At 39.3% G+C, this 16,962-nt stretch overlaps 1 protein-coding gene across 1 annotated transcript; it reads left to right on the forward strand.

Annotated features, from left to right (window-relative positions):
- Positions 1-8,788: 8,788 nt before the first annotated feature.
- Positions 8,789-16,536, forward strand: dll4 (delta-like 4 (Drosophila)). Its single transcript, XM_051139219.1, has 11 exons — positions 8,789-9,256; positions 9,390-9,650; positions 9,963-10,020; positions 10,652-10,915; positions 12,565-12,625; positions 12,837-12,967; positions 13,148-13,317; positions 13,688-13,907; positions 14,019-14,739; positions 15,212-15,320; positions 15,535-16,536. Exons 1-11 carry the CDS (start codon positions 9,203-9,205, stop codon positions 15,538-15,540), a joined length of 2,055 nt encoding a protein of 684 aa, XP_050995176.1. The 5' UTR covers positions 8,789-9,202; the 3' UTR covers positions 15,541-16,536.
- Positions 16,537-16,962: the final 426 nt, after the last annotated feature.

The following is a 16,962-nucleotide window of genomic DNA, read 5'->3' on the forward strand; positions in this document are numbered from 1 at the left end:
TTACCTGCAGTTTCTTTGTAATTATTTTGTGAATTTTACAAGCAATACCCATGCAATTTTTTTGTTGTTTACTTCGAAACAAAGTAACATTTTAATACTTGCTAAAGCATGATAGTACTGTGCTAGAACATGCTAACAGTATCCTAAAACCTGCCAGCAACATGCTAAAATGTGCTAGAAACATGCTAACAATGTTATTTATTTAACTTTTAAACTTCAAGCATTAAAAACTACTTCAGCCTAGATTTTTTCCAACTTACAGCTTCTTGAGCTTTTTTCAGACCAGCAGTTTTTAAACTTTACCACCCTGAAAGCACGTGCATCACAGAGACGTCTATTTGACGTCTGCAAGATGTATTTTATAGAGTGTTTGCTCATCTGCAATACATCTATTGGACATTTCCTATCAGATGTCAAATAGATTTAAGATGTTTATGATTTAGAATGTATGTAAAACTGACATCTTAAAGATGTCTGTCAGACGTTTGTATACAGCAGATGCTTTCCAGATCAAGTGATCTTTAACAGACATCTTGCAGACATACGTGTGCTATCTGGGCATGTATTTGCAGTAAGCTCTTATGAGAACTAACCACTACAAATAAAACCATAGTTTAACTATAGTAACCATGTTTTTTTGTTTTTTTTTTGTTTTATTTGTAGTAAAGCAAAGTTAATTTTCGTTAAGGTACAAATGGTAGCCGATATGCCAAATAAATAAATAATAATAATAAAAAAAAAAAAAAAAAAAATTTTACTATAATAAATATTTTTATAGATATTTCACATAAAATACATTTACATATAGTCCACAGAAGAAAATAATAGTTAAATTGATAAAAAAGTCCCTGTTCAAAAGTTTACATACACTTGATTCTTAATACTGTTGTTACCTGAATGATCCACAGTTGTTGTTGTTGTTTTTTTTAGTTCATGAGTCCCTTGTTTGTCCTGAACAGTTAAACTGCCTGCTGTTCTTCAGAAAAATTCTCCAGGTCCCACAAATTATTTACACTTTTTTAGTGCATTGTACAAAAGTAGCAATTTTACAGTGTATTCATTAGTTCTCTCTTGTACCAGATGTGCTAAGGGAGCATTTTGAGAAAAGCATAGCCTGCTAACCTACACAAAGTAAACATAATACAGGACTGGAAGGGATGTTAAGTTCAAGATCAGTTGAACTTCCAATTAGTGTATTTACTTGTATGGAGCTTAACTGCAGTGTAGATCTCACTTGTTGACTGATTACTGACCACGTCACGCCCACAGATGGCTGGTAGTCTTGCACCCCATGCAACAGATTACCCAAATTGTTTTCAGACCTTCAGCCAGTAGAACCTTCCACTCCTACCTTGTAACACAAAGAAAGTGAACAAAAATCTGTTGGAGTATCACTCATGAATCCAGTGTACCCCTCTGACACAGTCATACCCCTCTCTGTCTATTTACCCTCGCTTTCAACTTCTAGTTTTGCAGGGTGGGTTAGTGTGGAGACAACTGGGATTATCTTGGGCTACAGACGTTAATCCCATTGTGGCAAAGGCTTTGCAGAAACTGTGCCCCCATGTGTAGCATTTGGCCGTGCTCTTGAGGTGCCACGTACCAAACCACTGGGCTATATTTTATTTCACAACCTCTAGCACCAGTGACAAAGTTTTGAAGGTAAACCGAGTCAACATCACTAGTTGTATTTGGCTTCCATAGTGAAGAAGCACACCAAGCAGAACAAACTCATAGTTTTCACTTTTGTTTTACCGGCAAAGATGTGGATGATAAGATGTAGCGCGTCATTGATTAATAGAGTATGTTTTCTGGGAAGATTAGCACATGCTTTAATTCAGTCTTGCATCGTGCTCTAAACCCCTTACATGGCTGCAGGTGGTCCTCTAATCTACGTTCTGTATCTCAACCACATGTCTTCTCTCATAATCGAGTCAGGAAGTGGAACTAGTCTCTTTCTGTCATTAGCACCACACTAACTGGATGCATCACCTTCAGCTGCTGCTCTGGAGGTGAGAGAACACAAATATGAGATTCACTTAACCCCATTGTTTGCATGGTTACACATGTCAGGAGGGGTGACATTTGAGTGTACACTATTGTTCCAAAGTTTAGGGTCAGAAAGATTTTCTAAATACATCAGTACTTATTCAGTAATGATGCAGTAAATATAACAGGGTTGGAAATTAACAAGGGTGTATGGCAAAAAAAAAAAGCCACCAAAATAAACAAAAATGCACCATAAATTTAAGGCAAAGGAGCAAAAATACCCCAGCACAATTAAACAATGCATTACAGTTGTTGCCATTGAAATGAAATGAATAAAAAGTGTAATTTCCTGGAGTTACGGTTAGATTATCTGACACTGCATCAAATCGCTTTTATGCACTGTTTTGTGCGGTGTTGAGCCTTATAACCAATCAACTCCGTTTCTGTTGAACTTAGGAATGCACTGGCCAATCAGAGGCGCTTAGATTAATGCTGGAGCTGTTAAGTGCACATGCACGCAAATTCCCTCATCACAAACAACACAGTGCTGATATAAATAAAAGATTAATTTTGTAGCTTCAGTGATTATAACGAGAGTTTTTGCATAACTTGCGCTAGACAAAACATGTTTGTGAAACCAGAATGTGACGTGCCAAAATACAGAATATGAAATTATTACAATATAAAGAACAATATAAAATAATGATTTTTCAGCTCTATGAGCTCCTGTTTTTTGCATGTGTAATTTAGATACAATTTTAAACACTACTGACAACAGTTTAAAATATTGATAATTGGGTAAATTTAAGTATTTGACATTAAAGACAACATAGTATGGTGTAAATATTGCCCTTACGAATGTAGAAAATGCCCCTGGAAAATAATTCTAGGAGGCAAACATTGCCCCTTAAAGGAGAAGTTCAATTCCATAACAAAAATTTACAGATAATTTACTCACCCCCTTGTTATCCAAGATGTTAATGTCTGTCTTTCTCAGTTGTAAAAAAAATGATGTTTTCTGAGGAAAAAAGTTCTCCATATAGTGGACTTCTATGGTACCCGTGAGTTTGAACTTCCAAAATGCAGTTTAAATGCAGCTTTAAAGGGCCCTAAACGAAGAAGGGTCGTATCTAGCGAAACAATCGATTAATTTGTTTAAAAAGTTAGGGTATGTCGAAAAACTCCCATCTCATTTTCTCCTCCAACTTCAAAAATGTAAAACAGCGATATAGGGCCTTTTTTTGTAAAGGGTGTTTAACCCTCCTTGCGAATTCACTTTGTAAACACTGGGTCGGTACTCCTGCAGCAATGTAGGACGATTTTGAAGTTGGAGGAGAAAACGAGATGGGAGTTTTTAGACCTACCCTAACTGTCTTGAACTGGAATACACAGAATTCACACAGAGCTAGACAAGACGAACATTTGGAAGCCTAAAAGTATATAAATTGTAAATTTTTGTAGAAAATAACCAATTGTTTCACTAGATAAGACTCTCCTTCCTCTGCTGGGATCATTTAGCTGCATTTAAACTGCATTTTGGAAGTTCAAACATACGGGCACCATAGAAGTCCACTATATGGAGAAAAATCCTGAAATGTTTGCCTTAAAAAACAATTTCTTTAAAACTAAAGAAAGAGTTGTTTTTAAAATAAATTATTTACTGATTCAAACACCCATTTTTTGCTATATAACAGCCACTAATGTTAATTGCATTTGAGAAATTCGCTTATTCTGCATTTTCATGTACTATCTAATATATTTCTGATTTTTGTGTACTTTTCAGTGTAGGGTTTCTTCCAGAAGGTCATAATATGATGGATCGTGACATCTTGAAATACACTCATAGATCGTGGTTTCAACAGAACAACTGCCAGTAACAGCATTCTTGTGAGGGATGAGAGAAGTGCTGGAACAATACTGTTGTGTCAACATAATGTGGGAGAGAATGGTAGAAAAGTTCCAAAACAGGTTCATAATGATAGACAAGCTCCTCTCAGTGGGGTGATGGGTGGGTGCTAGTGATTTTAATGAGAAACCTTAATGGCTCACCAGCATCAAGATGGACGCAGCCTGTCTGATAGATATCAGATCGCTGTGCTTGAGTGAGGTTGTTTATAATGGTAACAAAGCCCTTTGTACTCATGTTTACTGTCCATTTTTTTTTTTAATCTGTTTTCATTATGTTCACATTCACATCCATAGAAATACAAGCGTCCATATTCCAAAGTCTTAAAAAATATTTTGAAAGAGGTTGGATTTGGTGTGAAGCCACATATACAACAACATATGAGCAACTCATGGATGAATTAGCTTTCCTCAGAGGAGTATTTTACAATAAGCACTGTCCTGCTTTAGTCATTTGCTGGCGATTAGCTAAAACAAATAGAGCTCTGAACTATAATCAGTGAAACAGGTGGCTTATATTGCTGATATACAGCCTCTCAGCGCAGCACTACCGATGGCCTGGATATTGATTGGCCGAGACAGATTGTGGCTCAGAGATCAAATGTAGCATCGCGGAGTGTGAAACTGCCATGTTTTTAATAGGGGTGTAATCCAAGTGGACCAGGGCCATCTGCCTCTACTTCCAATGCTGGCAATAAAAAAAAAGTGTTGATAAGTCACTCCGGCAAAAGAAGCAGGTTTATTTTATAGGTTCTGGATTTACAGTAACAACGCTGAGCACTTCTGCATGTGCCGATACGAAGCAGATGTAGCTGTCATACATCAAGCATAATAAACCTTATAATAAAGAAACCTTATTTAGTTGTTTATTTATCTATTTTTCTTGACTTGATGCTGGTGATCTGACCATATTAATTCATAATGCAAGACTTCATACATCTACATCAATAAGCAACGATTATGCTTTCCAAATTTGGTTCACTTGTTTGGAAACAAACAAGAACAGATCTCCAGACTGATTTCACAGATCATCAGATCTCCACAGCCAAAACAAGATGACATATATTGTATATAGACCAGACAACTGTTGAGTGGAGGGAAGTGGTGTAGACACAGGAGGAAAAATGCTCTGTGATCCACTGTTCGGCTCACCGCAGGGGCGATCTGAGGAGTGCAGAAAGTCCTTCTGGGATTTTAGATAGTTCAAATCCAGAGTTACAGTTTCTGGATCGTATAATTGAATAAACAAGTTGAAGAGTTCAGTTTTGTAGTGTTATCAAACGGCCATCTATAATGTAATTACGGTAGGAAGTTTCATTAATTTTACTAACAGCAGCATTTAGTTATTTTCTTAGTTCTACGTATTTTTCTAAAAATATTTTTACGATCACTTATTATCTGTTTTTTATGAATTACTGCCAATTTTTAAAGATATTTCTGTTTGAAACAGTCCCAATTGTGCAAACAATGCACATCTTTATTAGTCTGTTTCGCAGCGCCCATTAACAACTTGTTATTCAAAGCTTGCTCTGTCTTTTATCTCCCTTCTACCATGAATAGAGACAAGGAATGGTAATTTTCCACATTTAGCACAATGCCCTATCATCAGCAGCGTAAATGCATGAAACGCATCTATAAATGCCCAGTCATTGCTTGCACCATGGCATTTATATGTCTGTTTAATTTGAGACATATGGCACCAGAGGAGATAAGACAGGCAATATTTTCCACAGCTATCAAACCAGAAACCCGCTTTCTACACAGCCTCCTGGGTGCAAATAATACGATACCATCAGACTATAAACTCTGTTTAATGATTTGAAGAAAACAGGCTGGTTTGGAGCGTGCTGAGAGTGGTATTGCTATTTAGCTAGTTGCAAAACAAATGAGCGTTCGTATGCCATGTGGCGTTGTGGACTAATGCACTGCTTTGTCCACTGAAACTCAGTGATTGCTCACGATAAGCCAAAACAAACATGTCTCTGCTATGGTTAATTTGTTATAAACGGTGCTTTTAACAATTAATTCAGTTCATAAACAAAACAAGTATCGATGCAAAGGGAATGTCTTTCCATCACTTCTATCTCCCTCGCTCTTGCTCTCTCTACATGCATTTTCTTTCATTTTGTTGTTTAATTTGTTCTAGCCATCATCAGCATGCCAGGTGTGTAAATATGACTCACAAAACCTATTCAATACATCTTCAGGAGGAAAAAAAAGATAAATATGCAGTCTCAGCATATATTTAGTCAGCATATATAAGCAGACCAGAATGGAGAAAAAGAGATTTGGAACTGATTATTGCAAATCAACAAAAACTGTTTCACATTTTAGGGTCTGTGTCAACATCAAATAGATTTTTTTCCATTTTAAAAGGCCCTTGATAAATGTTTCATAAAAACACAAACTGATAAAACAAGTGAGGCGTATTTATTTTAATGGCTGCCCTACTATCAACTGACCAAAAGTAAAAACAGGCTAATATAAACAGAATCCCATGTGTGTATAACGATTTATCAACCAACATGAGGGTTTAGATCAAGGATTACACATGCGAGGTATCTACAATTTACAAATTTGTCACAAAAAAATAAATTATTTTAAACACAAAGAAGATAGGAATCTACAGTATTGCAGCTGAGCTGATTTGTATGATTTATGATTCTCCCTCAGCTTTAGACCGAAGTGGGATCAATGAACTACATCTGGTTGTATGGCTTGTGTATGATTCAAATATAGCTTATATTGAAATACTGAGCGTGTACCGGTTTGAACTAAATCTTATTTTATAAGCTTCAACCATAATAAGTGATTGATAATGGGATATTCAAGCTGTCAGTTCAGCTTACTACTAAATTTGGCAAGATAGCCAGAGAAACCATATAATGCCTTGCCGAAAGAGCTCAAATGTCACCGCTAACCACAAAGCAATTAAACCCTCTTTCATGCACTTTCGCCACCTGTGCATGTATCAGGCGTTTCCCTCAAATACTCATGTTGGCTCGCTAAAAGCGCACTGGCAAATGACAACACGGCTTGCTGCAATTATTGAAAATTTTACATTATTATAATGCAATTAATGCACTCTTTGGATGCGCCGAATCTCTCTAGTATTCACACTAACGATGCCAGCTTACAGTCCAAAATGGACAGGTTCAGTCAGTCGATCAGACGAGAGGAGCACCAGATGGTAAATAGAAAATCCTCAAGCGACATGACAGTCCGGTAGCACAACCAATCAAAAATCATAACGCCTGTGGACACTGGCAAAATATCGAAACTTAACAGAAATGCTTTCAATTTAAAGCAATCTGTAATTTGCATAAATATACGCGTATACATGCTTTATCAAAAAAGCATGCCTGCAAACCACTCTAATTAATTACCATTTCTAATTAATTTTAAGCAATCAATTTATTAGCCTATTAGGTATTTTATATGCAAAGACTGCATATTGTGACTAGCTCATATGCTGTGTTTTTGTGACCCTGGACCACTAAACCAGTCACAAGTAGCACAGGTATATTTGTAGCAATAGCCAGCAATACACTGTATGTGTCAAAACGATCGACTTTTCTTTTATGCCAAAAATCATTAGGATATTAAGTAAAGATCACGTTCCATGGTAAATTTCCTACCGTAAATGCATCAAAATGTAATTTTTGATTAGCAATATGCATTGCTAAGAACTTCATTTGGACAAATTTAAAGGCGATTCTCTCAATATTTAGATTTTTTTTTTTTACCCTAAGATTCCAGATTTTCAAATACTTGTATTTCGGCCAAATATTGTCCTAACAAACCATAAATCAGTGGAAAGCTCATTTACTCGGCTTTCATGTGATGCATAAATCTTATGACTGGTTTTGTGGTCCAGGGCCACGTTTGATTTTAATATTAATTGATAAATAAACAAAGGTGATTAAATAATACACCTACATGACGCAGTTATCCTCATCCAAAAATGGCAGATTCATCGTGGCACATAGGGTAAAAGAGTAAAATTAAACCGAAATAAAAACTGGAGTAAATTTACACTATGTTTCTTGTTAAGTACAGAAGACGAAGAGTTTTATGGCGGTTATGGCTAAAACCCTCATTATCATACAGCTGAATTGTTATCTCACCCCATCGCAGCCAGAGGCCCGTATGAAAGCAACATGAAAGCCCTCGAAACGCGCTTCTAACGAGGGGCACGCGACTCAACAATAATGGCACGCCGTATTTAGGCTGAAAGGACAGCGTGTGCAGCACATGTATCAAATTAAATGAGGAAATATTATTCATTATCATATCTTTAATTAGAGCTCATTTAGGCATGCTTGGAGCGAGCTTTTGATTCTTTCGATAAAAACACTGAAACAAAATATTGTGTATAAAACTAAAAATTCAGATACGTTTTACAGCTTTGTTTTAATTGTGTACAGTATGTTAAAATATAATTTTAGCGCTTTCGGGTGACTGTAACGCAGCGCTTTCCTGCTATCCTAGTTAGAAACATGAAGAGGCTGTACGCCGGAACATCAGGTAAGGTATATGACCCTACACTGACCGTGCAGGCGTTCAATGATGTAATATAATTACCCGCGCAATTGACTGGAACGGGGACAAACGAGAAGTAACAGGCTGTGCGAAGTTTCCTCTGTTTTTTTGGATGAGGGCAAATTGCACGGTGTGAAATGGTCAGCGTTTAAGCGTGCCTGCTTTAAATATGCCAACAGATGCTGGGCTTGTTAATAATCACTCGCGCTCAATTGGTCATCATCCGCGTAGTGGTGGGTATTAAATGTGGATATCATTGTTGTCGAGAGAGGGGGGGCTGAGTATATAAAGTGGGCGGCGTTTAGTGATAGACAGTTTATATAATGAGCAGCGCGGACACAAAGCCAGTATAAATACTGCGGGACGCAAGAAACAAGTTTTCATTCACGAATTACGCGAGAAGCGCGAGGATACCCAACAGCGCGATGCTGACGCACAAAGTTTAGAACCAAAACAAGACATTACCATTGACACTAAACACATCGGCGTGCGCACTGTGGAATACTAAACATGCTCCGTGGATATCTTGAGACGAAGAGGAATAAGACTGGATGCTGATTTCCCAGTTTTACCACCTTCACCTTTTGGATAACCTGGAAATTTGACGTGCTCCTGCACACCGAAGTGCCGTGCAGCGTGGACGCGCAGCGGGATATACCTTTTTTACTCTTCGGCATTTGTTTTCATTGCACCCTTTTGCATTGGAATAGGCTCTTTCGGGGAATATAATCGTGGGTGACGCGGCTGCCCAGGAGAATCGAAAAGCATGGCAGCTTGGCTCACCTTTCTCATCGCAATTTTCACGACCGTTTTGACGCAGGTAAACATCCAAGGTCCTGTGGAAAGTCAGCAGGACCCCGTTCCTCTCAACTGTTTCTCGAGAGCACTTTTCTAGGTAAGCCAGTGTTTGCAGTGCAATGTTGTAATTTTTTGCATGTAATTTTTCCCTTCAGATTTTGGGATCTGGTGTTTTCGAACTCGACCTTCACGAATTCAAAAATTTCAAAGGCTTGCTTGCAAATGGCAATGCATGCAAGCCCGAATGCAGGACTTTCTTCCGAGTTTGCCTAAAAAACTACCAGGTGGTCGTGTCTCCAGGTGACTGTATCTTTGGAAGTGCCATAACGCCAGTGCTGGGGACAAACTCGTTCAGTATCATGGGAGGTGGCTCTTTCAGCACACCGATTCGTCTGCCGTTCAACTTTGGCTGGCCGGTAAGCTCAAATGCAACTCCTTTTGATCCTATGTGTGCTGAAACGGAACGCGTCGCGTTTGCGTTTTATTACAGTACTGGGGTAGCAACAGTTTGCAGTGCGGCCAGGTTCAACATGTGTAAACCAAATCCACATTATTCGGTATTTTGATCACTTTAATTACGGTTATTCATTTATTTCTGCTTCTTAAAGATTTTATAATGTTGTTATTTTTTATTCATAGGCTACACATCCTCTCATGTTTTAATAACCAGTTTTATCTCGTTTTTTTAGTTACTATATGCGTAAATCTAATTTTCTCTTTCATCCTAGGGATCATTTTCATTGATTATTGAGGCCTGGCACTCACCTTACGCGGATCTACCTGTAGGTAAGATTCGATTTTATCCACTAGAGGGCGACACTTCGATATTGTACATATATTGAATTTCAAGCTTCTCATTTCATTGGAACGTTTTATATACATATTTTATTTGTTTACAACACCTTACTAAAGCTTGGCAAGCTGTATCCAACTCCTAAGAAAATGTGTTCACTTAAAACGTGTAGTGCATTTTCCTATTGCTTCAAACACCTTTGCATTCTCATGCTCGAACACAATTGAACTTCCTTTGGTTTATTTTTGGCGTGGGAAAGCGCAGTGGGCTTTGGTGAGAATACACAGCGCTTGCCAAAACCATCCGACTGCATTTTCCTGTATTTTACACCTTTGTCTGTCCCGCCCTTTAGAATGGGATAATACCATGGGAATATTTTGCTTAACTCAAAGGAAGAGGAAATTTAAACATAAGTTTCACTCCAAATGTGTCAGCTTCCCAGAACTTAAAGTTGGTCTACATTTTGTCCTTTGAAGACACTTTTTAAAAAGAAAAAAGAAAAACATCATGCCACGCTCTAACCTACTTATTTAAGCCTTTAAACCTAAGAAGAAAAAAAAAAAAAACTAGAAATCATATAATTCACCAATGGCCTAATCACAATCTTCTCCTCTTTTTCTACAGACACATACAACCCCGACTTGCAGATAAGCTTTTTTGCCATCCAAAGAAAGTTGGAAGTAGGGCCTGGATGGTCACATGATGTTCAAAACAGGAAGCAGACAGAGCTAAAGTATTCATACCGGCTCCTCTGCAATGAAAATTACTACGGCGACAGTTGCTCCAAAAAATGCACACCCAGGGACGACCGATTTGGCCACTACACCTGCAACCCAGATGGGCAGTTATCCTGTCTCCCTGGCTGGAAGGGAGAATACTGCGAAGAACGTAAGCATATCAGAGATCACAATCCTTTGGACTCTAGTCTTTGCTTAGGTGCGAGCTCTGTCTCGCTCGTCCCACTAACTTACAGTCGAACAAAAATGTTAAAGCATGTCTGAGTAACGTCAACCGTGCTGTGAACGGCCTCTGGAATCAACCTTTTAGGAATTTGTATAGGAAATTTTAGAAATGGAACAACCAGAATTGTGTTTTGTCACCTGTAGTATGATTAAACTTACTTTTAAATCTGTTAAACAAAAATATAGATTTTTTTTTTGGTGATACAGGCGATTTATGATATGCGAATAGTGTTTAAAAAGAGATTAAGTTAATATATATTTAATATGTAATAGTGAGCATGTAAATATTTTGTTAATGTTCCGTCCGTGATCATCTTAAAGTAGCGCACCGTCGCTACAGTTAACGTTAACGTTACTTCTTCAGGCGATACTGTTCACGCCTTGAATAACTTCCAAATTATTTTTCTAGTCAGTGAAACATGATTTTGAAACGGAAATATTCCATTTTTATACAAAATCCTTTAAGGCTGGGATTTGATTTCTTTTGATCGTTAATTGTAACAAGCAGGAGTAAGTACAAACAGCATCCTGAGATGGTTATGTGTTTAATGGAAAGCGTATGTTTGCCGATTGTATTCATTTGAGTCTTGTGTGTTTTGCTTTCGGCTTTTTCTTTGTACTGTTGTAGTTTCTCTCAGAACTGACGGTGTTGATCAGGGCGCTGACACAGTTTGTGTATACTCTAAGCGCGCGTGCTTGGTAATTTAATCCTGCACGCGCGTCATGGCAAGCACGCGCCGGGTTAATCGCGCCATTATTATCCGCCACGCGCCACGAAATTGTAGTCCCCATTGTTGCGCTCCAGCGTAGCAGCTGCAAATATGGTTCGCACAGACTACAAACAACAATAGGGGCAGCTGTCCGTTATTGGGATAGAGCATCTGCTGCGGTCTAACCAGCAGTTCAGTGCTGCTCGGGTACCCGCTCAAAATCAATGTCATAGAAAGCTCAACACAAGCAACAGTAAATTACCCGGTATCCAAAGCAGTGACCTCGCCAGACAGGTTCTGTACAACTGCTTGCAGTGAAAGAGATTTATTTGGTTAAGAGCAATGCACAATGCTGATAATGAACAAGTACTGAACTTCAGTTTTTACAAGAGCAGCTGATATAAAAGCCACAATGCAATTATGGATGCTTCTATTGTAAAATGGACTCAAATTAAATTGAAACGGATGTCTAGTTCACTTTCTGAGCTTAATGCAAAGAATGAGTTATTCACACTTACTTAAAGCTCAGATCTATATTACAACTATAATAAGTATATAAACATTTACATTCAAAGGTGAATTTTAAGTGCGAATACCACAAAAATAAAAGTTTTCTGAGCACTTCCCCTGTCTGTCATTGTTTGCACAAACAGGCAGTTCTACCCAAACCTGGCTGAGCCAAAATTGTTATTTCAGACCGAATGAGATGTTCAAAACTGTCTTTTGTTACACCATTTAAACAATCAGTCTCTGAAAGGCATGTTCGTTATCATTGCATATTAAGCAGGTAGTAACTTTGATTGAATTTTTCTACTACTGTATACCCATGAAGCTTTACTAACAAGATCTTTTTCTTTTAATGCAGCGATCTGTCTGGAGGGGTGCAGTGAGGCGAATGGCAATTGCTCCAAACCTGGAGAGTGTGTGTAAGTATACTAGTCCTGTGCATTAAGTGTGAAATATTCCTGTTAATCTGTTTTTGCATACATGCATACGTCTCTATAGTATTTGCTTTGTTGTAATTTTCCGACCCACATACAAGCTTTGAAATGCAACATTTTTATTCAGCTTTTTGGAAGCTACAGTTTAATGGAAAAATGATTGAACAATATTTAAGTGGGTTTTTTTGTATTGCAGGTGCAGAGAAGGATGGCAGGGTAAACTTTGCACGGAGTGTAAGAAATATCCAGCCTGTAAACACGGCACCTGTCAGCAACCGTGGCAGTGCAACTGCAAAGAGGGCTGGGGTGGACTATTCTGTGACCAAGGTAAGACTAAACCCTAAACAGTTACAGTAGCCGACTTAATGTCTCACTCTTCTTGACCTCAGTGTCATAGTAACAGAGCTTAGAGCACTTTAACTCATTGCTAGTTTAAGACTCAACAAGTAGATCTGTGACTGAAACGTGTTGCTAAAATGACTTTTTTTATTATGTCTTTCAAAACAGATCTGAATTTTTGCACACATCACAAGCCATGTGTGAACGGAGCCACATGTATGAATACAGGTCAGGGCAGTTACACCTGCACCTGTCGGCCTGGTTACACGGGGGTCAACTGCGAGCTTGAGGTGCGAGAATGTGACAGCAGCCCATGCAAGAACGGAGGTCTTTGCTCGGTGAGTCATTATTTCGTTGAAAAGCCCCAACCTTCATGTTTTTATAGCCACCGAGGAGATTCTGACTCAATCTGAGTGTATGAATTTGATTGAAACCACATGTTTAATGAGTTCAGTGGTTTTGGACTGGAATAAGCACAAATGAATTAATCCTCCACAAAATCACTAAAATGAAAGATATAATCTTTCATATTTGCTGTTTTAGCATTTGTCCAAAATGTGGAATAACCTCAGGCTTAATCAATGGCCTTGTTATGACCTAAGAAAAAGCCTCTTTCTTAACATTTAGAATTACTGTACAAACACGAAACAATGCCAATGGGTCCATAAATAGCTGTATGAAACATCTGCTTCCTTTCTCACCCTGTAGGATCTTGACAAAGGCTATGTCTGCACCTGCCTGCCTGGCTTTGAGGGAACTCACTGTGAACACAGTCTGCTCACCTGCGCGGACTCCCCGTGCTTTCACGGAGGCAGATGCCACGAGAAAGACAACGGGCGCAGCTACGCGTGCGACTGTCCCAGAGGCTACACGGGTCTGAACTGCGAAAGAAGAGTGGACAAATGCACGACTCTGCCGTGTGCCAACGGTACGAGAATGTATCTTTTTTTGCCTTTGAAATGATGTGTGAAGATCCAGATGTGTGTGCATGCATGTCTATGTAAAATTAGTCACTGACACCTGTGTCACCAATCCACAGATGGCCTGTGTGTGGTTCTGGGGGGCGTTCGCATGTGCAGCTGTCGAGCGGGATTCACCGGACAGCGCTGCGAGATCAACATCAACGACTGCGCGAACAACCCCTGCGCTAACGGCGGCACATGCTTCGACCGCATCAACAACTACGTCTGCTCCTGCGCCCCGGGATACGAAGGTCGCAATTGCGACCGGCCCTCCAACGCCTGCTCGTCCAGACCCTGCCTCAACGGCGGCTCCTGCGTGGGCATCCCAGGGAACCCACCCGCCTGCTTCTGCCCCAGCGGCTTCACCGGACCCCACTGCGAATACTACTCGGTCACCGCTCCCGTGACCAAAGAAGAAGGCCAAGACCGTTTCCAGTGGGCCGCGGTTTCTCTGGCCGTGGGTCTGGTGGCTCTCGTGGTTCTGCTCTGCATGGTGGTCATTGCCCTGCGCCACATTCACAGGCAGGCGTCTAGAGAAAGGACTCGAGGCGAGGCAATGAACAACATGTCGGAGTCGCAAAGAGACAACTTGATCCCCACCTCCCAGTTGAAGAACACTAATAAGCAGGTCAGCCTGGAGGTGGACTGCACACCTGACAAATCGAATTACATACACAAGAACTGCCACTTGGACTACAATTCATCGAAAGAGTTCAAGGACATCGTATCCCAAGAAGACAAAAGTCATAAATACGAAAAGTGTTTAGAAGAGAAAATACCGTTGAGTAGAATGTACAGGTAAGAAATGGATTTCACGTCACTTTGATAAATAGAGGTGTTTGGATGAATTGAATTTGCTTTATTATGCTGAGGTCATGCTCCATTAGAGTGCCGCCCAGTATATTAACCTTTGCACTTAGCGCTCGCTTGATGACCGTAATACGAACATCAATACTGGCTAAAAGAAGTTAAACCCTGATATCCGCAACACACATTTACACGCTCAGACGCGGATTTTACACACGGGCCCAAAGGCATTGACAGCAAGAAGCCTTTTTGCCCCATTAAAAGATTTTTATTGATTTGGACCGTACAACAAAAGCACTTTTTCCTCTTACAGAGATTTCTTACATCAGCCTCTGTAAACAAAGTGAAAGAACAAAAAGCTATAAAAATGAGCCCAATGCTTTCGCCCCCATCTCAGCACAATAAATAGCTGCCCCATGTGCTTTTACTTTGTGTTAACATGAAGCGTGATTTGTGTGTGCAGGGAAAAGCCAGAGTGTAGGATATCAACGATATGTTCCCCAAGGGACTCCGTGTACCAGTCTGTGTTTGTAATAGCAGAGGAGAGGAGTGAATGTGTCATAGCAACTGAGGTAAGGAGGATCATTTCATTTCTTAATATGTCTGCATGTTTCAAGCAGGGCTGTTTTTGCTGTTTATCATTTTGTCAGTGTCTACTAATCTAGCCTACTGAACAGGCTTGTTAATGGAGAGAAAAGTGATAAATGTGCCTCTAAAACGCTTTTGAAATTCAATTCATTTTTTAGCATTATCTAAGGCTCTGTTTTATTCCTTTCTGTTCCACAGGTATAAACTACAGGCTGATGTCTATGAAGAGAGGAGACAAAAACACAATCAAAGCAGAAACTTTTTCTGGATTGTTTACAAAATACTTAGAGACTGGAGATTTATATTGACGTCCACTGCTGCACTGAGAAACTTGAGAAACTGGAGAGAGCAGAGTCCTGCTCATCGAATGCAATAGTTTAGTTTTATGTTGAAGAAGTGTTTGTGTACAAAACGTGTACAGTCCTGGATGATTTCTGAACTCTTCTGCTACGGTATGTTTTTTCCCCCGTCGGCTGAAAGGAAAAGGGACTTCTTCAAAAAAGTAAACAAAATATCCTTTTGCGGTAATCATGGACACGTCGTCCGCCAAGTAATCAATAGAAGGTGCCAGGGACTTCCAAACCTTCAACCAGCATTGCCAGCTATGCAAGAACGAGGAGGGGAGCACCAATCAGAGCTTACCCAAACAAATCGACCATGAACGCTATGAATGTCTGAGAAGAAAAAAAAAAAAAAAATGCTAACATCAATCATTTCAATCAAAAGACTTTTTGCTCTCCTCTCTACAATAAGATTGTAAGCAGCTGAAATCACAAAAAAGCCTTAAAAGAATTAAATAGAGTGGTATGTTTGTGCCCAGGGTCTTCTTGGATTGTTTTTTGAGAATTTGATCGACATGGAAAATAAGAAAACTAACTCACAGAACCGTAATACGCAGAACTGTGCCAGCAAGATCCAAGAGGAAGTTCAGTCGACTTCTTTTATGCAACACGGCCCATGAGTACAAGACAAGAAATGGACAGAAACAAAAACAAAGCGACTGCTCACCACTGACTGCCTATAATTAGTTTTGAGAATACAGAACCAATAATGTAATTTTTTAAAAAGTGATTATTTCCAGAGTTAATTTAATAATGACACACTGCTCTTTATATGTTTTATACTATTATTTTGTATATAATGCATATTTATAAGAAACCAAACATCTGAAGAATAAAAAAAGTTAATTCCTTCAAGCTATTTTTTTTTTTTGTTCTTACTGAGAGATAATTTCACATTTGTCTGTATTTTATATGTTACGTTTAACGGTTCACTTTTATTCCTTCTTACAAAGGTTACAAATGTGCCGTTTTTTTTAACATCTTCATGAACTATTTTTTCTCAATCCTGCAAAAAAAACCTCACAACCCCCTCCTTCCTCTTCCCCAGTTGTAAATTGGCTTGAAATTTAAATCCGTTGCCTCGGATACAGGCCCCTTGAGCTGGAAATTCTGAAACAAAGACAGGCGAAGAGCGCAAACGACAGAGGAGCGGCCCCTCCTCAGAAAACCGAAACAGATGCCCCAGGGTGCAACCTTGCCCTGCCATAAAAACAGCGGCATATGCCGCCCCTCTCACCAGGCTCATCATGGCGCTGCTCAGCAGAGCACCCATAAAGAAAACACA

This window comes from Labeo rohita, chromosome 20, assembly GCF_022985175.1.
Source record: "Labeo rohita strain BAU-BD-2019 chromosome 20, IGBB_LRoh.1.0, whole genome shotgun sequence".
Taxonomy (NCBI): Eukaryota; Metazoa; Chordata; class Actinopteri; order Cypriniformes; family Cyprinidae; genus Labeo; species Labeo rohita.